Source organism: Pyrgilauda ruficollis, unplaced genomic scaffold (genome assembly GCF_017590135.1).
Source record: "Pyrgilauda ruficollis isolate IOZ18807 unplaced genomic scaffold, ASM1759013v1 scaffold47, whole genome shotgun sequence".
NCBI lineage: Eukaryota > Metazoa > Chordata > Aves > Passeriformes > Passeridae > Pyrgilauda > Pyrgilauda ruficollis.
In genome coordinates this window covers 1,476,682-1,502,562 of record NW_024526266.1, presented here as the reverse complement: position 1 = coordinate 1,502,562, position 25,881 = coordinate 1,476,682, and the positions used below count along the sequence as shown (strand labels likewise).

The 25,881-nt window shown below is 40.6% G+C and overlaps 1 protein-coding gene across 3 annotated transcripts in view; it reads right to left on the bottom strand.

The window, feature by feature from the left end:
- The window catches only part of RABGAP1L (RAB GTPase activating protein 1 like), a 223,137-nt gene that overhangs the window by 97,782 nt on the left and 99,474 nt on the right, over positions 1 to 25,881 (bottom strand). For all 3 annotated transcript variants that reach the window (XM_041478883.1, XM_041478884.1, XM_041478885.1), the window contains one exon: positions 4,362 to 4,475. In XM_041478883.1, coding sequence (XP_041334817.1) covers positions 4,362 to 4,475 — 114 coding nt within the window. The remainder of the gene's footprint in view (positions 1 to 4,361; positions 4,476 to 25,881) is intronic.

The following is a 25,881-nucleotide window of genomic DNA, read 5'->3' as shown; positions in this document are numbered from 1 at the left end:
TCTTCAAACTTCTTGCTTTCTAGAATAAAGGCACAAGTACCCAGCACCTCTGGTAAAAGTTACTCTAGTAATACAAAGCTGCCACATTATTACTTTCAACACAGATTATTACTTTTTATTCCCAATAGAATGGCAAGTTTATAAACAGATTAATTAGGCTTTAACAATATTTCTTGAAAACCCACATACTGGAGAAAACAGTTTATTAATCACAAATTCAAGGTTCAGTCAGACCCAATATCTGCCACAGCCACAGTCATTTAAGAAAACTATGAGAGGATGAAGGAGAAGTTACTGCCTGGAAGTCTCCCCAGCAGTTGTGTCTGATCTCAATACTGGCAAGTAGGTATAAACCCTTCAGTGTAATCAGTAAATTTATTAATAATTCCATGCTGAAGATTGGATGTGGCTGTTCTGCCAGAAAGCAATGCTTCCCAAATCCTTCTTTGAACCAACGAGCACATGAGGGAGTCACTATGATTACCAAGATTTTTATAAACCCTTCCCCAAGCCCTACCCAAAGGCTTTTCAGGGAACTGAGCTGCTACAGAAAATCCCCTTACTCACTCAAATGATTGATTAAAGGAGAGAAAGCCAAAGGTAGGAATAAAGTCAGTTCTAACCCAGAGAGTGAAGGTAAGGTCACTCACAGAACCTCGCAGAAAGATGTGCTGCAAATATTCACAAACCTTGAAGAACACACAAAAATAGCACAGTGACAAAGGCTGCTGATGAGACAAAGCTGTTTGGAGCAGGGAATTCGAAATTCACTGCAAAGCTGCTATGCAGAACATGTTCTATCAAGAACAAGTGGCTGGGTGACAAAGGTCATTAAACTCCAGGTAAACACAAAATGCTTCACAGGAAGAGCAGCCCTCAACTTGATGGACACACAGAGAGGTGTCTGATCAAAGATCACAGAATCTCAGAATGGTGTGGGTTGGAAAGGACCCTAAAGCTCATTCAATTCCATGCCCTGCCATGGCAGGGACACCTTCCAGTAGCCCAACTTACTCCAAGCCCCATTCAGCCTGGCACTGGACACTTCCAGGGATGGAGCAGCCACAGGTTCTCTGGGCAACCTCTGCCAGGAAAATAATTCCTTCCCAATATTCCACCTATCCCTGCCCTCTATCAGTGTGAAGCCATTCCCTGTGTCCTGTTACTCCAGATCCTTTTCCAAAGTTCCTCTTCAGCTCTTTTGGAGGCCCTTTAGGCACTGGAAGGGGCTCTAAGGCCTCTCTGGATCCTTCTCTCCTTGCATTTTAAAAATGGGGGTTATGTTTCCCCATTTTCACTCAGTGGATACTTCACAGGAGGCCCATAACTAAAATATGATGGACAGTGGCTTAACAACTTCACCTGCCAGTTCTCTCAGAGCCACAGATGCATCTCACCAGGTTCTGTGGTCTTTCAGGCTCCTTGGATTGTCTCAGACCTGATCTTCTCCTGCACTGGGCAGTTTTTCATTCTCTCTGTCCCTGCCTTTGCCTTCTGTGGCCTCAGCAGTGATGTTGGAGCACTTGCCAGTGAAAACAGAGGCAAAAAAGTCATCAAGTATCTCAGCCTTGCCCATGTCTCAAGTAAAGCAGGTTTGCCCTTTCCTTCTGGACAGGAAGGAACATTTTCTCCCACATTGTCTCTAATCTTAGTTTTATCACAGATGCACCCATGGAATATTTTCTTGTCACCCTTCCCATCCATGGCCAGATTTAATTCTATCAGGGTGTTAGTTCCCCAAACCTGATCCCTGTCTGCTTGGACAATTTCTCTACATTCCTACCAGACTAGCTGCCCTTGTTTGCACCCTCTGTAAGCTTCCTCTTGTCTTTGAGTTTGTCCAGGAGCACCTTGTTCATCCACAAAGGCCTCCTGGAGTTTTTGCCTGACTTTGTCAAGGATGCAGCACTTCTGAGTTTCCAGATCCTTCAAGAAAAGAGAACTAACTGTGGCATTCACATTCTCTGAACAGAGACATAATTCTCTCTCCAAGGATTTTTCCTGGGGAAGGCAGTGAGAAGCACAGGGAGAAGAGAAAACAATTCTTATCTCTATTCACTGCTCCTGTTGTTTTGCACAGGAGATTGTTTACCCAAAGGGACTTGTCAATTGGATTCTGCTGAGGATTGTTTTGTTTTCTTGGCCAATTGGGTCAAAGCTGTGTCCTGACTGTCTCAAGACAGCCATGGTTTTTTCTTAGTATCTTTTGTAACAGTATGGTATAGTATCTCTTTAGTATAGATATAATATAGTATTAATGTAATAAAGTATAGTTTCAATAAAGCAACTGTTCAGCCTTCTGAATCGTGGAGTCAGAGCACATTACTCCCGAGGTTGGGGGTGCCTTGATACAATAACAAACAGCTACAGCAACTTTCTCTGCAGGAGCGGTCTTGAGAGCAAGGAAAGCCCCTATATTTGGAAAACATGCAGAATTATTCACATTTCCTACAAAAAGAAAACAACACAAAAAGGTCTGTGCCCCTCTGAAGCTGCCTGCTGGACAGATAATTCCTCTAAGTTGCTTCCAGTTCAGACAGATTTACTCCTTTATTTGTTCTTTATTAAACAAAATGGACTGAGATGCGCCTTAATGAAAAAAGGATCTTTCTTTTCAAAGAATGCTCCCAAATTCTTTCATCATCCTCACAGAACTTTACAAATTCTTTCCAATGTAGAATAGATGTCTTTAATTCTGGACACTGTAACTAAAAGCAGCTGCATAACACTGAGTTGCTCAAGACAAACTGTTCCTACATGAGGTTCATCCATCTCCACATCCTTTACTCCTCGTTATTTACCATCCCCTTTTCTCTGTGTCACCAAGGTATCTTCATGACAAAGGACCTTCTGGTTTCTTCCAGGTGACTTGCCAGAGTACATGGAATGAAGAAGGGATATTCCTAGTGCTTTGACTGAAATCCATTTATTCAGTGCTTGTTTAGGAACCTGCTGGCCAGGCTTTAACTCCTTAATGTGTAGCTTGTTCAGGCTCTAAGTTGTCCAGCATTTATACTTTCTGAGCTTGGCAGGCTATAGGAGCTACAGAACTCCAATCAAAACACCTTCACCAAGGGAACCTGTACTTCTGGCTTTTTGTGTTAGCTTGTCATGATCTATTTCAGTAAACTCCCATGCCTTCATTATAACATACTTCTTCACACTCAATTCTTGAAAAACTGAATTATCCCATTATTGTTCACTTAACTGGTATCAAAGTGACAAGTCCACAATTACCTGCATTGTTATTCTTTTCATGGACTGGCACAACAAGAACTGTTTCCTGTAGCCCTCTGGAGCCCTCCAGGATTAGGAAGAAATCACTACCATTCCTTGAAAGTTCTCTTTATTCCCTAATTTTGTATTTCTTTTAAACTGTGAATTGCTCACAATACTGAATCCCAGTACCTAAGCAGCTATACTTAATAGTCATCCAAATTATTATTTGAATATGAGTTTGTATCACCACAGAATTTATCTGGGGAACAGGAAAATGTGCCATTATGCCCCAAAGGCTGAACACTTTTTTCTGCTTGCTATGACAACTCCATCATTTCTAGTAATCAGCAGGAGGTGGAAACAGCAACAAGGAAGAGGAAGGGAAAAGGGAAATGTTTTGCCCAAGGCAATCATTCATTCTATATGAACAGAATTAATTCTAGATTATATAATATTCTGCGGAATATTCTACATGAATTTCATGCATTTTGGAAAAAAAATAAAAAGTGAAACAAAAACTGACTGCCAAAACCACAGCCAAATCTACAAAAGAAGAAAAGTCCCTGCTTGGCTGCAATATTTTACCTTCTGGATCTCTCTCAAACAAAATAAATCTGTCTGTACAAGATGGACAAATCTATTGATTTAGAACCTCAACTTTCTGATGTGCAAATTGGAAAACTTAAAGAGTGTTTTTCACTGGAGGTGATCTGGCAGCTCCGAGTGAAAAGCCCTGCTCACACATTGCTTGTGGAATGCTCAAAAACTTGTTCTCCAGGTAATTCTCTACAGACATCCTGGTTTAACCTCACAGCAGAGGTTGTTCTCAGGGTTTGTTTCCGCTCCTCTGCAAATCTCTCCACCTCAGAGCAAAGGAGGAGCTGCTACACCACTCCCTCTGAAAAGGTTGCTCCCTCTCATCTCAATAAAGCCAGCTTGAGCCTCTTCTCACCTGCACCTTAGGAGGCACCAAATTCAAGGCTGTAAAAGGGAATGCAGAAACACCACAGTCTCCACATGCCATCTAAACAAAGCTTTAAAATCCTACTGATTAACAACTTGGACCAGAAAGCGGTTAGCTGGGCAAAAGAAAGCCACACAAAATATGGAACAGGCTTTAAAATTCAGAGTACTGACTGTACCTTACAGATCTTGTACAGAGATTCCTGCCCATCTCCTTCTGTATCCTTAAAATAATCATGTGCTGGATATGTACGATGGATATCTCGTTTGATGACACTCTCCTGAGCAGAATCCTGTAAAAAAACAAGGAGAAAAATCCTGACACATTAACCCATTAACAATATAATTAAATGTAACACAATAGAAAATCCAACATGTACTCAATGTGGATACATTAAGTAACTGCTTTGCTGACTTCTCCAAAAATGCTTTGAGAAGAAAATGAAAATCCTTTGTAGTCTCTTATGCAGTTATAGATTGACATTTGACCAAGAGCAACATGGCATGTTTTCTGTCCTGCAGGCTTAAGGTTCAGCTTTAGAACTCTGAGGAAATTACCAGTTTAATTGCTGGTGAGTTTTTACCACAGATCATACACTTACCGTGTTGTTACGGCAGTAAAAAACAAAAAACCCCAAACAAACAGAACCACACAACTCCCCCACGCAAAAAAATAAACCAAAAAAAAAAAAGAAAACCCCAAAAAAAACAACACCAAAAAAACCCAAAAACCACAAAAAATTAGGCTGTGTCTGTCTTGCAAGCTTAAAGCTACTAATTTGGAATGTTGTATGTGTGAATCTATCATAAAAAGTGTTAATTAAAAACTAATAAAGGATTTCTATAAAAAGATGGGAATCACTGCAGACATCTGTCCTGCAGGCTTAAGGTTCAGCTTTAGAACTCTGAGGAAATTACCAGTTTAATTGCTGGTGAGTTTTTACCACAGATCATACACTTACCGTGTTGTTACGGCAGTAAAAAACAAAAAACCCCAAACAAACAGAACCACACAACTCCCCCACGCAAAAAAAAAAAAAAAACCAAAAAAAAAAAAAAAACAACCCAAAAACAAACAACACCAAAAAAACCCAAAAACCACAAAAAATTAGGCTGTGCCTGTCTTGCAAGCTTAAAACTACTAATCTGGAATGTTGTAAGTGTGAATCTACCATAAAAATTGTTAATTAAAAACTAATAAAGGATTTCTATAAAAAGATGGGAATCACTGCAGACAGACCTAAAGAACACCACTGTGTGGATGAGGAAGTTGTATCAAAATGTCAGAGCTGGAACTACAACAGTTAATTATCTTCAGGTTCCAGTGAGCTGTACTTTTAGGTTGGCAAATATCAAATGGTGCTTTTCTCCATTACTTTTGTAATACTAAAGGAAAAACCAACAAAACCTTCTCCTGTTACTTCGACTATAAATCCCTTACAAATAACTTTTATCTTGAAAACAGAGTATTTCTGTTACAGAAAAGCTTTTAAGCTCTCAGATTGTGTCATGTTAACCAGGATTCTCCATAAAAAAGCTTCTTTACAGCTGCTGGAGTCAGCAACAAGGTAATCTCCCAAAATTCAGTGGTTTTCTAATTCCATAAGTCTCCACAGTGAGCCTGTGCCATACAGTAATGCAGCTGCCAGGTAGGCTTAGCCAGAAGTCTGCAGCAATTCCCAGCTCCAGTTCCCTTTTGGATCCAAAACACCCCAAGGAGTCACGCCAGGGCAGATGATCCTACCCCAGAGATGGCAGCCACTGCTGCATTTCTCCATTCCCTTCCATGGCAGCTAAAGAAAAGGCTGCAAGAAGCCCAAACATCACTTTGTTCTGTCTCCCTAAAGCTGATGGCTTCTCTGAATCTTGGCTATCATGAATTTATCCAATTACAATATTCTTGTGTTTAGTGATCTGAACTTTGGCTTTCCCTTTGTTTGACATTAATACCTCTAGTACAGGAAAGCAACGTGATCTGTATTTTGTGAAGCCACAGAACCCCAGAAAGGTTTGGGTTGGAAAGGACCCTAAAGCTCATCCAATTCCATGCCCTGCCATGGCAGGGACACCTTCCAGTAGCCCAGCTGGCTCCAAGCCCTGTTCAGCCTGGCCTTGGACACTTCCAGAGATGGAAGGATGGAGCAGCCACAGCTTCTCTGGGCAACCTCTGCCAGGAGAAGAATTCCTTCCCAATATCCCATCTAACCCTGCCCTCTGGCAGTGGGAAGCCATTCCCTGTGTCCTGTTACTCCAGGCCCTTTTCCCAAGTGCCTCTTCAGCTCTTTTGGAGCCCCTTTAGGCACTGGGAGGGGCTCTAAGGCCTCCCTGGATCCTTCTCTTCTCCAGCCTGACCATCCCTGGCTCTCTCAGCCATCCTTTCCTCACAGGAGAGGTGTTCCAGCCCTCGAAAATGCCAGGAACATTTTTATATGCTATGAAAGGTTACAAAGAAGGGTGATGTTTTCATTATGGCAACTGGTACCACTGGAGAAAATAAGCACATTTTTATGCTTTCGCTGTGTTATCATAATTATTCTCAGGACATCTAAGCACCGTGCAGCCATCAGCAACCAAAATTAACCACACTGTCTAAATCACAAGCAAACAAACACAGACTAATAACAAAAAAACTATAACAAGCAGTTCTCTAATCAGACTTCTTTAATGATTATTTTCATTTACATGGCTTCCAAATCCCAGAGAGGCTGGCTAAGTGCAGTCTGCCTTCCAAATCCATCTGACCATGCAGTGAAAAAATGCCTGAAACAGGATTTATGATATTCCAGCAAAGTTACAGAATCTATTATAGAAACCTGTTACAGACATTTTTCAGCATGAACTTGAGAAGAACCAGGGGAAGTTTCAGGAGAATCACCACATTCAGCACACACAAGGTTTTCCAGTCAAGCTGAGACATCGTGCTTGGATGCCCAGTACTTCTCTTGTCTTGACTGGGAAAGCCAAAGTGTAACTGAGCACACAGAATTTGACAAGGAGAATGCCCAAGTTAGGGCTAAAAATATTTGTGTAAAGGCCCAAATGCACATGAACTTTTACTGAATTAAAAGGAGCCAGAAGCAATCTTAATTCAGCCCTGTTAATGAAAGCTGTGTCTAAAAAATCTAGAGGAAAATTAATTAAATGGGCCCAAAATAAGACTTGCATTCAAAGACTGGAGAATTAACTCCTTCTCAAGAGACAACCTCTCTTTGCAATAAAGGAAGAAAAACAAGTAATTAGTCTAGAGAGAAGATCAGCATAGAACTACTTCTTAAAATATATCAAAAATACTTTAGTTAAGTTTATACCAGGCTGAGTTTGTAGATAGCATTGCTCTCAAGTAACAAAGCACATGAGTTTACAAACACCTTCATTTAGGTTTTCAGACCATTTTTATTCTTCTGAATGATTAGTTAGTTTATCAGGAAAAAAAAAAGTGAGATGGCTATCAAAGCATTCAGGGTTCTAATGATCTTACTTCTAAAATTCCTGTCAACTCAGAGAAAATATTCTACTGAGGAGAAGAGTTATCTTCATATGTCAGTGCTATGACAGCTGCCATGCTGCTGAACAAGCTCTGCCTTGAGTTGTCTCTCTTCCAGAACAGCTGAATTTCTGCAGTGGAGCAATGCTGACTCCTTGACACTCCTGCCATTTCCAGCTATCAAGAAGCTGCTGAATATGGGCAGTTGATGCCAGAAGGCAGATCAACACAGAAATAAAATGAAGAGAACAGAAAACTGTTTATGTTGAATAAATGTTAAAAGAAAATTAGGAGTACATAAGCAATCACAACAAAGGAATACAGGGCAATCTTTATGCATTCATTTCATGAATTTTTTAATCAAGAACATCTCACACACACTCCAAAAAGACCCTCTACTTGTTTGTTGTCACAAGTGCAGCCACTCGGGTGATGAATTACAATTAGGGAGAAGAAGAGACTCCTGGAGGTAGAGCCTTGTTTATTTTGTTCCAAGAACTGAAGAATAAGCATTGCATCAGCCAGAAGAAATTATTAAGAAAGAAAAATCTCTTGAGACTTAATACTTGTCCCACTTTTGCCCAAAATTACTTTCATGAAAACAGGCACATCCCTAATGAAAAAAATGCCAAAAGAGCTCAACTGAGTTTTCCTTACTGCGCTGCCTGCATTCCAACTTCTGACTCAGTATGAGAGATGCAGAATTGCAGTTGCAATTAAAGGAATTCAAGAGTTTAATGTGACTACTGAATAAATAATAAACCAGATAACAGGTGTCTCAAAGCTGGCATTCAAACTGGGCAGCACTTCTGACTTCAATCTCCTTGTGCTCCATTTCCCTGGTTAATAATAATTCCCCATCTCAGTGGGGTGTTATGAAAATCAATTAACATCTGAAGCACTGAAATGCTGCAGTGATGAGTCCTGCAGAAATGCCAAATGGGAGAATAATAACTCCAGGCTCAAATCCTGATCTGAATGGTGTCTAGTGAGGCACAGGGTTACACAAAGCAAAAACAGCAAGGGAAAGAAAAAGAGAGCAGTTCATTAGATATGCACTACTCCTTGTGTGCACAACCAGGCAGAGATCCCAGGAAGAAAACAACCCAAAACAAAGGAACACTATGGGATCAAGAATAACCATTATGTATATGAGTAGGCAATTTTCATGCTGTATTTCACTTCTAAAGGCTTATCTCTGACCTTTAACTCATTCAAGTTGGGTTTTATCACATGTTCATGTTCACACATAGAATTATGATCTACATTTTCTAGTAGAAGGTATCACTACCCATGGCAGGGGGTTGGAAGGGGATGAGATTTAAGGTCCCTTTCAACACAAACCAGTCTGGGATTCTCTGTGCTGGAGACTCGGTTCAAGTTCATCTGCTTGGCCCATTTTAAAGGTCTGCATCAGGCTGAAGGAGCTGATCTGGCAGCACATTGTCCTGCCTGTACCTCATCTCCTCACTAGCTAAAAAAAGCTAGGTCCAGAGTACCAAGGAAAGTAAAAAAAAGGGAAAAAATCAAAACAGGCTTTCAACATTTAAAATCACCATGCCCAGGAAATCTGGTGTGTCATGCTTTTAAGGATTAGATACTGAAACTTTTCTACATGTTGTATAGAAAGTAAAAATTTCTAGGCCAATGCAGACATTCACCACTTGTTTAGCCAGGATGTGAAACACTGCTGATGTCTGGAGTTGGTACCCTCAGTAAACTGCCTCCTAATACTGAAAAGCCATAAATTTAAACACTGACTTGCCAGCTGCATGTTACTGACATTGTGACATTGTTTCAGTAGCCAAGTGTTTGCTAAAGGAACAGATTTTTGGTGTATTTTTTATTTTGTTCCTTGAAGTTCTCTATGGTTCTGTGCAGTTCCCCACACGTGCATGTGGGAAATCACAATCACAAACGGGCAAAAAATACAGAATACACAAAAGTGATGAGGTCAGTCAGCCTGGGTTTGAAATGATCTGCAAAACCAGCACGCAGCTCTGTTCTGTTATTACTGATGTCCTACCAAATTCCTGCTTTCAGTGAAATCTGACAGCACATTGTGCCAACACATCTTATACACATCATCAAACCCTTTCCTCTCCTCATTTTCCATACATATTATAACCCTCCAAGTAGAATGTGTGATCCAAGAAAATCCCAGGTTCCACTAATCAGTATTTGAAAAAAAAGAAAAAAAAAATCAATAGCTCTTCCTTCTAAAGACATTGAATAAAAGATGTCTGGCTTATTCTCAGCTCTTCCGTAGTATTTTTGTAACATATACCTTGTCGTTCAGCTCCTGTCTATAAACAGATTTTCTTTCAATCAGCATCAGCTTTTATTCAACTGAGAGCATACAACACCCAGAGAGTACTAATTAACAGAGAAACAGAAACTGAGAAAAAACCAGAGGATTATTCTTTAGAGGATTTTTTTAAAAACAGTTACATATCAACATAGTATTTAGGTTAATTCACTAAACACCCTGGTCAGCTGAACTTTGCAAATTCTGGCTCACTATCTGCTGTATTTATTGCTGTTTGGACAAAACTGCTTTCCACAAGCAGAAGGAACAGAAGGCTCCCTGGCCACAGGGCCAGATCAATAGTTTGTATCTGAGCAGCCCTGGCAGGTCACACCTAGAGCTCAATTTAGTATCAAAGTCTCTCTTCTCTCATCATTTTGGATTACTAATATAGCTCTGCCCAAAGGAAGTAAACATCTTTTATCAAATTATGTCCCATTCTTCTCAAGCTGTGTTTGAGCAGGTCGTAGCCAAATTCTGAGAATTCCCAAGACAGGATCCTCAGAAACAATCTACAACATGTCTCTTTTTAGGCCAGGTATGCAAATATACCTATAATTTCTAAGCAGACTGTTCTCTAGTTGTTAAAAAGCTGGTGGGATGGGGCTCTGCTGCTTTTACACATATTACCAGTGGGACTGCACAAGCCAGGAGCTTGTTAGGAACTGTGTTATCACCCACATGACTGCCAAGGAATTGGGAAATGATGCTCACTTTGGAAGGCTGTCAAAGTATTTCACAGAATCCCAGAGGATCATTAAGATTGGAAGAGACCTTTAAGAAAGATCACTGAGCCCAACTGACAACCCAGCACTGCTGTGTTCCCCACTAAACTACATCCCCAAGTGCCACATCCACACATTTCTTCAATGCTTTCAAGGATGGTGACTCCATCACTGCTCACGGCAGTCTGCTCCAATGCTTAATCACCTTTTCAGAGAAAAAAAATTCTCTAATATCTAAATTAAACCTGCCCTAGCCCAGCTGGAAGCCATTTACTCTCATCCTGGCAGACAGTTTCTCTCAACACTTAAATCAATCTTAAAACCACCTGGGAGCAGGATGATGAGGACATATTGATCACCTGTCCAGCATAAGGTTTTTCACCCTCTCAGAAGCTGCTGCTGATAGTTTTTAGCTACAAGATGCTGGACAAGGTAGACCTGGGTGACAGAGAATGACAATTCCATTGGTTCTTACAAAATGTGGAAGGAAAAGGAAGTCTAAGAATAATATTAATATTTATGTCAATACTACTCTGCAGGCAGCTCTACAAAAGAAAGTGATGTGTTGTTGATTATCTTAAGAAGGAGAAGGAACTGTTGGAGCAAGTCCAGAGGATGCCATGAAGTTGATATGAGGACTAGAGTTTCTGCCCCATGGAGAAAGGCTGAGAAAGTTGTGGCTGTTCAGCCTGGAGAAGGGAAGGCTGTGTGGAGACGTCACAGCACATTCCAGTAACTGAAGGGGCTACAAGGCAGCTGGAGAGAGACTCCACATCAGGAACTGAAGTGGCAGGACAGGGAGAATGGCTTCACACTAACACAGGGCAGGGTGAGATGGAATATTGGTAAGAAATTCCTCCCTGTGAGGGGTGAGAGGCCCTGGCACAGGTCCCCCAGAGAAGCTGTGTTTGGACCATCCCTGGAAGTGTCCAAGGCCAGGTTGGAGCAATCTGGTCTAGTGGAGGGTGTCCCTGCCCATGGCAGGGGGGTGGAATGAGGTCTTTAAGGTCTCTTCCAACCCAAACCATTCTGGGATTCTATAATGCAGCAGTCACAGAGATAAAAAACAGCTCAGCCCTTAGCAAGATTGAGTCATCAATCAGCAACAGAGGAGATGACATTTTTCTCTAAAAAAATCCCAACAAAATTAGATCAGACACAAAGCAATTCTCCATAAACTCTATTGTTCTGAAAAATAGAAGATATCCGTGACCTTTACTATCTTTGTGTTTTGTTTTCCTTCTCCCTCTGCCATTCTGTACATACCCTCTCTCTTTCCTATGCTACTGATACATAATTTATTCCCCTTACTCTGCCATATTCTCTCTGAACGCTGTTGACAGAAGAAACACACTATTTGTGCTACTGGGCAAGAGGTCAACTTCTGAATGTACCAGGCTTGATGTTTTACTACTGGCACGGAATGAGATGAATTCAGAGTGACTCCTAAGGACTCAGCTTGGAAGCTCCCTCATCTCCCACAAGAGCTGGGCACTCTCTACACCACCTGATCATGTTTGGGTATGTTTTTCCCCCACAGGATGCACAGTTGGCACATCTCTTTGTAGATCCCAGAGTATTTCCATTTCTATTTTACTATGTTGGGGCTTTATCTGGGTTATGTGATCTTTGGCAGGTAGGATATCAAGCACTCTTTTGTTAACTGCTGAAGACAATTGCTTAAGCACTGGATTTTGTCTGAGATTTGATCTGGTTTTTAATGGCTAGCACTCCACAAGGCTGGCTCTCTGGAGGACATGAGGATAGATTAGCACAAGTAAATGCCACATTACCCAGTTTATTCATGATCATTTTACCATTTAATCTGATATGTCTGTAGCACTACTTTACAGACAGTTTGTAAAACTGACAAACAAAAGGTAACTAACAGATTCATCCACATAGCAAGTAATTTTGTCCCAGCTCCTTCTAGTTTTGCTGATTTTTAGATTAGGTTTCTGATTATGTCTCCTCTGGTAAAACCACAAATGTATTTGTAAAGATCAGAAAAAATGTTCTTGTAATCAATCTGCAATTTGACATTCGAGTATTTCTGACTCTACCACCAACTCAGAGTAATCTCCAGAAGCAAGTGGAAAGGTAAGGTCTGTTTCTAACAAGCAATACTTAACTGCCCCAGTATCAGACCATTGCAGAAAATTCGTGTGAAACAGGAAACAGATGAAGTTGCGTATTTGAATCGTCAACTCCTACCTATCTATCCCAACTGATGGTGCTCCAAAACTTACTATAATTTTTCACAAGTCCCTAGAAATTTTCACTACAAGAAGTATAAAACCCTCCAAAAATTGTAATTCTTAAAAAAGAAAAAATCAAATCTTTAAGAAGAAAACCCTGGTTCTTAGAAGGTAAGTTTCCTATAGCATTACTGACCAAGCAGATGTCTATCTAGTCAGGGTTTCTTTCAACACATTTTTACAAATTCTGAAATTAAGCCTACTTTTGCCATCAAAAGATAACATGATCAATGGAACTAGTTCAAGTCTCATTTTCCAGATTTGTCCTTTACAAGCTGGGTCTAAGGAAGAATTCCAATAAAATTCACAGCTATACCCTACTAGCACACCCTCTGGCATCTGGTATTGCTTACTGCTAGCAAAACGTTAATAAAAGGAGAAAATGCTGCAAGTTTATCCAATTCAGTGACACTGATTTTAACAAGGAGGAAATGCCTTGCAGTATGCAGATAAAGAATTGCCAATATATTGTCCTTTAAAAGCTCCTTAAGCTTGTAGTCACTGAAGTACACAGACTTGTTTCTTCAAAAAGGAAACTCCTGTCCCTCATTTTCTTAAACAATGGAGTTCTTCCAATAATCCAGGCAGAAACACTTCAGCAAGACCCAGGGCAGGCTGTAATGTTTACATACTAACTCAGCTACATCCCAGACCCACTCCCTGACAACAGCTCTGTAATTCAGCAATCATTTGATATCCTGGACACCTCACTTCAATACTTGCTGTCACAACACCACCTTCACCTTTTCTTTGCTGCAAAAGGAACTTCATTATTTGGAAGAATACTGTTTTTTCAACCACTCATCTTTCAGGACTATTAATATTCCATTAGAGAGCAATCCTCTCAATTCTCTTTATAAGAAATCCAAAAGCTGGTGGATTTGTTGACTTGAGAGCCCTTTGCCCCACTGAACACTGACATCAGCCCACCAGATCAAAGACTCTGGCTCTTTGGGAGCACAAAAGCTCAAAACCACTTTTCAACAAGATCTGTAGGTCTTCACTCCTGACTGAGGAAACAGTGCATGGCAGAAGATGAAGGCCAGACAGACATTTAGGGAAAAAGAGAAAAATACAAGCACATGGGTTTTGTGCCTGTCTCAGTCAGAATGTGGAAGTAATTATGAAGATGCCATTAATGCTGTACTAAAAGGAAAAATTAAGTTAGGCCAGCTATCAGTGCCCATAACACTTCATTCTATTTTATTCCTGGTTTTTATGCAGATTTATTTTACAAAGTCCTATTCACCTACAATTTCTGAATCCTTCACAGTGTCTGAGGCACTGAAGACAGCTGCTGAACCTGCATCCCTTCAGGTGCCTGCTGAGCAGCCACCAGGCAGCTTGTACTGCGAGTGCATCCCTGCAGTTGGCTGCAGGATGAAGCATGGGATAAGCAATTTAGAGACGCTGATACAAGGAGACTACAGATCACCCTTAACCCTTCCCTCAAGTTTTCTCCTGGTTTCAAGGAGAGGGAATGCAGCACACAGGGACACTACATACAGCTAACAGTAGGTTTAGGCAGATGCTGTTTAGGCTTGCAGCGAGTTGACAGTATCAGAGCTTATTGCTGGAAGTCTTTAATACAACTTTAGATGAAGTAATGAAGAAAAATACTGGAAGGACAAGCACCACAAATCTTTGACTGGGAAAGGACCTCTGGAGGTCATCTGGTCCAACCTGCCTGGCAGGGCAGGGCTTGTTGCCCTGGACCATGTCCAAGCAGCTCTGGAGGGGAGGTGAAGACTCCACAATCCCCCTGGGCAATCTGTCCTTGCTCACCCCCACGGTAAAGGAGGTTCTCCACATGCTCTGATGAGGCCTCCTGTCTGCCCACTGAGGAGAGCCTGGCTCTGGCTTCTTTACAGCCCTGCTCCAGGTATTTATGCAGACCAGTAAGATCCCCTTGGACCTTTTCTGCTCCAAGATGAACAGTCCCAGCTTTCCTCATAGCAGAGATGTTCCAGAACCTTCACCTCCTCACTGGCCCATGCCAGACTCCCCGAGTTTCTCAGGGTGCTACAACTGCCATGCCCACCAGCTCATCCTGTGTCTCCAACTCCCAGCAAACCAGCCCATTCAGGCTACAGAGATTTCTGGATCCAGCTTCCCCCCAAGTTCCCAAAGCCCCACTATTGGATTTGCAAGGTGACCCCAATTTCTGGGAAGAATGATGCACATCTGACTCCATGATATCAGAAAGCTAATTAATTACTTTATTATATTATTTTATACTATATTACACTACATCTAAACTGAAACTGAACAAGATATCAACTGATCAAAATCTCCTGACTGACCACCAGGACACAGCTTGCAGAGACTGGTCAAGAAAACAGAACGCTCACACCAGAATCCAATTACCAAATCCCTTCAGCTAAACAATCTTCCATAACGCATTCCACTTGTGCACAAACACAGTAGCAGCAAATGAGATAGGAATTGTTTTGATCATTCTTTTCTCTGCTTCTCCAGGAAAAACCTGAGAGAGAGAATTGTCTCTCTGTTCAGAGAATGTGAATCCCACACCCCACTCTTCCCAGCAGGGAGAACAGAAACACTCAGGACAAAGGAAGGGCCATGCTGGAGACCTCTGCATGTAATTGGGACCTGTGGGGGCAATGTGTGAATCACCACAAGAAGCTCTGTTTTTGGTTGGTTTTTTTTTTTTTTAATACTGATCCTGTTTATTCCTATTGTTGGAAAACTGGAATTCATTTCCACTTGCCTCCTCAGATTCAGATCAATATAGCACTGACATCAGACAGTATCTATCTGGTCACATATGGGTCATAACCATGAAGACCAGACAGTGAAAGGACAGCACAGTACACAGAAATAATCCAAACTTAAATTTCAAATGTCACCAGTCTTCTATATACTGCCTTTTATTGTATTTGAACATTTCTCAAGAGCTTCATACAGACAGTGTATAAGAAAAACTAGATTTTAGGGATACTGCAGCAGTTCTGTCTGCTTGTCAGAAATCAAGGAACCCTATGTGCATCTCTTATTTAACGATTAAATTAAATGAAAAACTAAATTTTAATGATTAGTTATTCCAATTACTGTGACTGTAATGGGGAAGTTATCTTGGTTTACACATAATCCTGTTATTTCATAATAATCTCTTACTGATTCCCTTGATTTTCAAAATAAGATACGAACAAAATTTCTGATGTCTATGCAAACTCTCTCAATGACAAAAGTGAATCTGTTTAAATAGTCTAATTCAAAGTGAACCAACACTGTCTCCTTGGCACCTCTGACATTTCTTCCAATGAGCAATACAAAAGGAAAATCAATGATTTCCCATCCCATAAGAAACAAGGAATAACCATGAAACATATAAAACAAACTGCTTTCATCATCATAAGAAACAATTAACTCACTTCAGTATAAACACTTCCAGGCAAAGAAGAGTAAAGCAAAGTTGTAATGATAAAATGAAAATAAACCACAGTGTTCCTTACAGGGAAGGGGGTATTTGCCACTTTTACCACCATGGACAACTGTTACCTCACAAAATGAAGGAAATGTTAATTGGAAGAACCATTTACAAGTCCATGAATGCATACCAGGGAGAATTAAAATAAAGACAGCTTTCTACTACCTCTGAATCCACATTTTTGTAGTATCACATTCATTTCTACATCCATGCCCATCCATTTCCATGTAACAACCACATTTCCATGTAAGCAGTATTTGTGAGTCACATGCAGTTTATTTATTTTTTTTTTTTTTGTATTTTCAGAGGCTGCTCTTTTTGGAAAAGCCTTTCAGTATCCATGCATTTACAGACTAACAGACTGTATTAGTTTGGGTCACTTGGCTTACAAAAATGAGATCCAAACAAAGTTTAGAACATTAAATATGAAAAGTTCAACTGAGAACACAAAAACCAATTTACTGTGTTTTCTTCTATTATTTAGTACTGATTTAAAACTGAATGCCATACATTGTGGTCAGTCAGTGGCATGACATCCCTTGTAGTGCAAGGTCCCAACTAGAGCTTGGGATAAGGACTCAAGAGTTGATTTTTGTGGGTCCCTTCCTGTTGCCATCTTATTGTAAAGGTTTTGTACCTCCTTGGTGATTTCTCCTGGGCAGCTCCTCACAGCACTGACTCCTTCTTCTCAGCACAGCCAACAAAGTCCATCCTCCCTTCTGGAGCAGCCAACCTGCTCTTTTACAATACCCCTCCTAACTGGATCCAGCTGTGGCCTATTAAGGGCAGGCCTGTTCCTAATGCTTGATAATTAGCACGGCTGTAACTCCTTAGGGGTGAGATTACCTTCATCACTAATCTCTATTTCCCTGCATTCCACCCATCCACACCTTCCAAATCAGGTTATTCTAGGATAGGTTTGTGAGACTGTGTACATCACCATTTTCAAGAAGCACATAGCATGGCCAAAGGATTAATTAAGTCCCAAAGAACATCACATGACACTCACACACATTTTGCTCCTAATGGCAAAATAAGGAGAAAACTACTTCACAAAAGCTATTGTTATTGCTGACATATGCAAGCAAGTTAATAATAATAAAAAAGTATGAACAAGCAGGAAAGCTGGCACCCTTTCCTCAAAATATGATGTGCATCTAAATGAAGATACAAACATGTACCAAATCTGTGAAATTGGGACTCTCCTGTCACAGACTGTGGCAGAGAGGCCAAACCTCATCTTGGAAATGCCTTCACTTCAAGTCAGGAGGAAAACCTGCCAGGGAGCTCAGTTCAGTGGAGGGAGAAATCTCTCCTCACTCAAGGGGTCTCATATTTAATACTGGCTGCATGTGCTGCTGGCAGCTGCTGAAACTTTAGTTCATATGTAAGAAACAGTGAAAAGAAAAATTTCAAAACCCACCAAAATTGTATTAAGTCTTCCTAAGGACTGCAACACGGCTATCCCACTACATCACTGTAATAACAGCTGATCTTTGGAGCAGAAGGATGATAAAGCTGCAGAGCTCATTGTGTTGGGCATCTCATGTCACTGCCTTACACAGGGTGTATCCAATGCTTTTCAGGTATAAAGAGCATTTGAACACCACCCTTGACAACATGCCTTAAACTTTAGTCAGACCCTTTAGTTGGACTGGATGATTGTTGTAGGTCCCTTCCAAACAAACCACTTATTTCATTTTATTTTAAACCTCCAAAGCCACAATGCACTTCCACTCACTCCTCTCATCTTACAATTCCTGTGTGATCCCTTCAGCAGAGCACAGAGCTCCCAAATCACAGCAAACTCTCTGAGGGCACACAGCCCATACGAGCACAGAGCACAGTCACAAGGACATTTCCACCAACTCAGTGGTCACAAACAGACACCTGCTCAGGAAAAAATCAGACAAAATGAGCACATTTCTTTGTGGATATGCGAATTACTACAGGGCAGCATTATGATGAACATTTTTAATGTGCATTTTGGCATTGTAAACTTCCCCAAATTGTTTTATAACTATGACCCAAAAGGCAGGTGTATCTTGTCTAAGGATCCATCTAAATTACTTTATTAAGATAATAAGCCTGGTTTTTGTAGGAACAGACAGAACAAATGTTGATCGGGGCATTAGCAGTATTGAGTCTCAACAGTTTCACCTTCTCAAGACCAAGAAAGAAAAATAAATTTACTGTTACAGAAAGTAGGTTACAGCTTTTCACTGAGAGATTAAGCAGAGGGAAAAGATTAATGTCCCATTATATAAATGTCTTACTAAGACAGAATATAAAATATGGAGAACATCAAAACTAGGTAAAACCAGATCTGATAAAACCAGATCCGAGTCTAAACAGAAAATGGTACGAAATTTTCCATAAAGTACCTGCAGCTTTTTCTGCAATAGTTCAGCGAGCATAAACATAGGTGTCTATTCATAGGAAAACCAAAAAATGTGTGTCCAGGAAACACCTGGAACATCTCAGCCTTCTGCTCTCCTACATGACAGTGCCCATTTACCCAAGTTTCCTTTTAATCAAAAAATATTTTATCACCAAAGATTCCAAAAGTATTTGACTTGATGCACAATTTCTTACAAATCTAACAGGAAACTAGGATATTCTTTTCATAATGGAAATTTAAAAAATAAATGACCATGTATGTCTCAGTGTAAGGTAGGGAGCTAATAATTTAACAGATAATTTTAGTTTTATAATTGAAGACGATTTTATCTAAGTTTTTTTAACCCCATTAAATCTCCCAATGCAGTGCCACAGTGGCTCAATCAGCAGTTAACAATAATAAAGTTCACAGTCTGTTATTTTCAGTTCAGCCCTACTTTGTGTGATAGGAAAAAAGACAAAATACAGAAGTTCAGCCTCAAGACAGATTTTTAAATTATCTCTATAGTTTTCTTGAAGCTAAATTTGCTGTTTCAAAGCAAGTGGTAGAAAAATTACTTCAAAGTTCTGCCCAATCTCAGCAGCAGTGTCAGCGACATATCAAAAAATGGGATATTAAAGTGGTAAGAAACTTGGGGGAAAAAAAAGTGGGGGAGGTAAGGTTCCAGGTTTTAAACTCCAGGGATTTATTTAGCATATCTAAAATACAATTATTGTAATTTTTACGTTGCTTTATATTACTTCATATACTCCAGTGTTTAAAGAGCTCATCACAAATCAAAGTGGTGGGGAGAAAGATAAGAATTCCCAATTTCACCTGAAAGATGACTTAAAACTCAGTATAGAGCAGATGGAACCTCCACCTTTCCTCTGATAACACACACAGAAAGTGCAGTTTCACTGTGTCCAGGAGACTTTGCTAATTTCCCAGCTGACCTAGGGATGATCCCTTCCTCCATGAAGCACATTTTAGGTTGGGCTGTGAAGAATTAAAACTCAGAGCAGTGAGTTTTTCAGGCCCATCTTATAAATAAACAATTCATCAGATCTTTTGCTTGTATGTCCTTTAACACATACAAACAAAATACTAATATCTAAATTACTAACTTAAAAGCATTTGTTATTCCATAGGCAAATCATATAATCCTATAATCCTTGGTCATCCAAGATATGTCACATATTGTAGCTTCACAAAAAAAAAAAAAAAAAAAAAAAAAAGCATAAAACTTCAAACAAAATAGCTTTTGCTTTGGATTGTTTCTCCCTGTGCACTGTTCCAAGAAAACAACTGAACACACCACAAAAGGGCAATACATTAAATTTGCAGAGGGGTCTTTTATTTGTCTTTGAAATTATTCACAACAAACAAATGCTCCAAGAGCAGACCTCATCAATAATTGACAGGATGATAGGAGGAACCTTGCAGGACAGAAACAAACAGTGCTGGGAAGCCACTGGGCAAGAACAAGGAAGAAAAATACAGAATTAATGCTCAGGAACTACACTCATGTACAGCCTCCATCACTACTCATCACTGACACTGACCATCGTAGGGTGAAGCAGCAAACCAGGTCTTTAGGGTTGGCAGAAGTCTCTATCTTCATGAAATACTATGGAAGTGATGAGTGACACCAAAATATTACATTCTAAGTACACTGAACAGACCTTAAACACAGATCAAAGTGCATTACCATCACTGCAGGTGCAAAGCAAATGTATTTTTCACACTTATTTTCCAGTGGATAACCTAGGAATAGCCAATGATGTTACAAAGTTGTTTTTTGAGAGAACAAACATATTTCAGGAAGTTTGCAAAAAACCCCCCTCAAACCAACAGCCCAGACCCTTAAGTATTTAACTGTTAATTTGTAGGCCAACAGTTCTTCATGCTTCGTTAAGCTTACTACTGATTTTCCAGCTGGCTCCCCGAGAGAGAAGAGCAGCTCTTAGCAGCAGGCTGCAATTACAGCCTGAGTGCTGGGAACACATGAAGCTGCTCAGAGGATCCCACACATCACCTCAAAGAGAAAGAAAAAAGCCAAGAAAGGGATTTATTCCAGCTAAGCAAAATAAAATTGTATCCAGGAGTTGTCTAAAATCCACATTTTAAGGGGTTTTTAGAGAAAGCGCTGAAGGACGACTGAAATCACTAAAGATACTGTCTGGGTTCTCTTGTTACTTTTTGTCAGTAGAACTACTGGAATTTTTCAAGACCTCAAGAAGTGTCTGTAACAGGAAAGTAATCTTTTAATTTCTAAGGATAAACCTGCCGTTATGGAAAAGTGCGCAGCTCCAACCTGCATAGCCACTCACACAAACTCAAGTCAACAAGCTTGTAGAATTGTATTTTATACTTCAGAACTAATTCTGTGAGGCCAAATGACAGCAACTTGACCCTACAAAGAAACGATGATCCTATTGGAAATCAAGGGGATTAAACACACTGAGCATCACTTTGAGTCAAAGGGCAAATTAAGCTCTGTCTCCATTATCCATCCCCTTCTGCAATCCTGCATCCCAGCTCTGTAAGGAGCACATGGCAGCTGCAGTGACCATGGCTTGTGCTGCCCCTCCCCTTGGCTGCACATCCCACGCACTCCCCCACGCCAGCAGCAGCACTTATCTGATCACACACTGAACTAATCTAGGCCACAGCTACCCCAGAGGAAAATACATCATTAATTTCCATCCAGGTCAGCTCCCTGATGTCTCTTCTGGCTGCTCAAACGAGCCACAGTGGCAGTGGAAAGGCAGAGGAGGTGGCAGTGGTCAGCAGGGCAGGCCAGGGGGCAGGACTGCAGCCAGCCCAATTTAGAGCAGCTGGGCTCTCAAGGAACTCCCTCTCATATTTACCAAAAGCAGCAGCTCTGTGCCACTTCATATTTCATGGAGGAAAAAGTTTAAAGGTCCTTTGCAACTGAAAGGACTGGAAAGAACACGGCACAGGAGCTGCTGCCCTGAACAGGAGCTGGCGTGATTCATTAGCAGCTGTGACACAGAATCTCCCAGATCACCTGTGTGCCTGCTGTGCTCACTTCTACCATTTAAATAGGTGCATGTTTATTAAATATGATGTATATTATTATGCATAATAGAATAAGGATAACAGCTACATAAGTATAATATTATCTGTATTATTAAATATGTGTATATCTATATGAAGAATTCTGTCTGCTGAAGCAGTGTAGGAATGGACATCTGTTATCAGCAAAGAGACTGGCTTTGCTTGATTGCTCATCAGCATCTCTTGGAGATTTCAGTGCCTCCTACCTTCATGCAGTGCTCCATATAATACTAGTTAGCTCTCTGCTCAGGAAAGTTATCTGCATCTCTAGCAGCCAATCATTTTTTATTTTCCTCCCTTAACTAGTTTTTAATATATTTCAGTATTATCACAGACAATATTTCTAAATGTAGCAGTAACATGCTGTGATATTTCTTAATCCTGAAAATGCATTGAAACCAACACACTTGAAGGTTTAAAAAAAAAAGTCATTTACATGGTAACCAGTCAGGCACAGAAGATCAAAACTTGGCCAAAGACTCCTCTGCCAGGTAACTGAAGCCAAAAATAAAAACCTCAGCTACAAAGAAATGGAGTCCAGCCAAGTTAATTTTGTACAAAACCACACCAAGTAAGAGGGCAAACCACACCAAGCAGAGAATTGGATTTCCAATCTCTCATCTTTTCTGTGAAAGATGCACAACGCTGACAGCACAGATGGCACCGACTCAGTCCTAATCAAAACTAATGAAGTTGAACTTGATACACAACTCTTTAATGAGCAGAATGTATTTTTGTTTTTCCATCCATTTTAAAGCTATCACACAGCAATAAAATCATTTAGACAGCACAATAAATGCACAATGTATTATAACAGAGGTAGTAGTTTATGTACACCTGAGAAAGTTTGTAGTAAATGATGAAATATAGAGATATAATTGAACTGAACTGTAGGTAACTTTCCTGTCCCAAAATAAAGATCAATTGGTATGATACCATTCATCTTTAAATGAAGAAGTCCTGTTCAGTTTTTAAATTTTTTAAAAGAAACTTTACAAGGCAACACCCTTAAAAAAACGTACCCTCATTAGCGTTTAAATTCATATAATGCACATACACAGGAAAAATTATGGTAATGATTTAGATGACATTTCACTTTTCTGGCAGCTACAGAATTAAAATCTTCATGCTTGAGGGTCAGAGAAACAAGGAAAACCTGGAATAACTAAACAGATGTACCCCATCTAGCTCGCTATGTCAGTGCTGCATACAATTAAAAATGAAAAAAATCTATATTTTTATTGGGTTGTCTTTATTCTCAAAGTTAAAATATTTAGAATATTTCATAACAAATAATATTACTCAAAAGAAGACAATTAGTGCATGGCTTACAGAAAAAAAAATCAATAACAAAACAATACAATGGGCTTTAATTGTCAGTAAGATGAAGCAAGAAAATTCACCTCCAGCAGAGATCAGGCACAGTGCATTATGCCTCCATTTTGAGTTATTGACAAGCCTGTGGCTGCAGTTCCATGGTATTCCATGAAAACATGGCTGTGCTGCCCCAGGCACTGAGGGAAGCAGAGGGGGGCTCTGGAAAAACAGCAGCAGCACCCAGTTTGGCACCTGGCAAACACCTGCACAGCACTGGAAAGGCAGGAGGGGCTGGAAGGTAAGGGAAGTTTCCTTGGATAATACAGAACTTCAGGTCATCTCTCCTTATTCTGCCTCCTCACGGGCTGTTATCAGGCAGGCACCTGATAAAAGGAGCTGCAGGACTGCAGGCATCCAACTGCACAAGTCCTCCTGCTTTGGTATGAAATGATTCTATGAAATATTTCTTATGGCTTTTTATAAATGTGCCATCAAACCCCAAATCAACTATACACAAATAGGTTAAAAACTGAAAACCCCCATGTTTCATTTGATCTGATTTTAAACAAAAAATTAAACAAACAAAACCCCAAACTTCATGATGTAAACAGTAAAATTTGTGTTTTTAACCCTCCCTGCCTCACTTAGCTGTTGTACAAACAAGAGTGAAAAGCACATTACAAAAGATACTGTGAATGTAATAAAAACAGCCTGTTAGCATTTTTATTAATTATCTTCATAAATATATATTGTGCCTTGCAATTAAAATTCAGTGTGCTGAGTTGCCATGGCAGCACAACTTCCGCAGCACAATAAATTCTTCCAGCTCAGCCAGGGCCAAGGCTACAAAGCTGGAGGCAGGCTGGATTTGGAACATTTCAGGGCAACCGGTGGAGACAGGGCAGAGATTACGAGGAAAAAATAGCTCCCACTGGATAGAAAATGCAGGAATCGATATTAAGCGAGCCTTGGGCGTTGCCAGGGTGACTTGTGAGGAATGCAAATTCCGAGTTCTCGTTCTTTTTTCACCCCAGCTGAAATTGCCTTCCTGGTGCCCTAATAGCTAAAAACAACCGTGCCAGACTCTTTGGGCAGCACTCACCTTGGGCAGCCCGGCTGGAGCTATAAATAGTGCTGCTGCCATCTGCCACTCTATCCCACACTATCCCTGTGCTGCCAGTGCATGGCCAGACCTTTTGCCAGGCCTGCAGGACCACACTGCCAGGCACAGATAATGAGGTGAGGAGCAAAAATGGGAGCACTGTAATTAACTGCTGCTTTGGTAGTCATTACTAGGATGACTGCTAAGAGGATCTGTAAAAGTACAATTAATATTGTGTACAGCATGTGCAGGTGCTTCTCTCACTGTAGAGTTCAGACATAGTTCCTCACAATGACACCATCCTTGCTTTCAGTTTCATAGAAATAAGTAATAGGTAAAAATAAACCTCAAATATCAATTGCAGTAGCCAAAAATAATCCAGCTGGGGAGTCTAATCTAATGATCTGAGTGAGTCAGCACCAAGAAACTGGAGCGAGTTGAGAGACTGGGGTTTGCCCTCTGCAGCCCTTTTGCTCTGTCCACCATCCCCACAGCAGCACAGACACTGGGGAAGACCCTGTTACTGCTGCTGCAAGACAAAAGATGACAGGAAAGCATCTTTTCCCTTCCAGAGTAGAGCCTCTGCTCTAAAGACTGGAGCTCTTCAAGCACTTGGAGTAGAGAAGAAAATGGTAAATAAAGATTTCACTTAGGAATCACGCTACTAACTTGCCTAACTAACAAAAGTCACTGCTGTGCGGGCTGAGAACATGTTCCAGCTCAGCTCTGTAGCCTGCAGAATCATAGAACAGTTTGGGTTGGAAAGGACCTTGAAGATCTTTATCCTCCCCACTGCCATGGGCAGGGATGCCTTCCACCACACCAAGGTGTTCCAAAACCCATCCAGCCTGGCCTTGAACACTTCAGGGATGCAGCAGCCACAGCTTCCCTGGGCAGCCTGTGCCAGGGCCTCACCAGAGGCACTGGTTCAGGAGGATGACAGCTGGGGATCAGTATTTTTTCCCCTGACAGCAGCCAGGATCTTCCAAAGCTTTCCCACTTCCTTTGAGTGAGCATACACCATGCCTGCCTGCACACAGAGATTTGTCAGTAGCGAGGTACCTAAAGAAGTCACTTCAGTACCTACAGAGCAAGCCAGCAGGAGGAGATAACAAATATTCTCATGTATTTTTTCCAAGGCAATCTTTCTGACAAGGTAATCTCTAATGCACTCTAACCCACGTACTGTTAACCTGCGCACTCTTGGCACTTTAAATATCCACTTTTGCTTCACATGGGAATTCGCCCCAGCAGTGGAGCCAGTGAAATAGGAACATGACTGTTGTCTAGGAAGCCAGCAGAATTGAAGTTTCTCATAAGTGAGTCTATCAACGATTTTGTTTCAATTATATGTTCAGACTGCCAAATTGGATAAAATGAATCCTTTGTTTAACTTTCATCTCATCCCTGAAAAGATAAATTCACCTGCCTGAATAAGCAAAACAAGCACAGATGAGATTTTTTCTAAGCATAGAGAAATAGTAAGTCATGGAAAACTGGAAGTACAACTAGTTTAAAAAAAACCCCTCTTATCAGTATAGAAATAAACAGCCAAATTAATCTGTAATTTTACAGTTTTTTGAGTAAAAC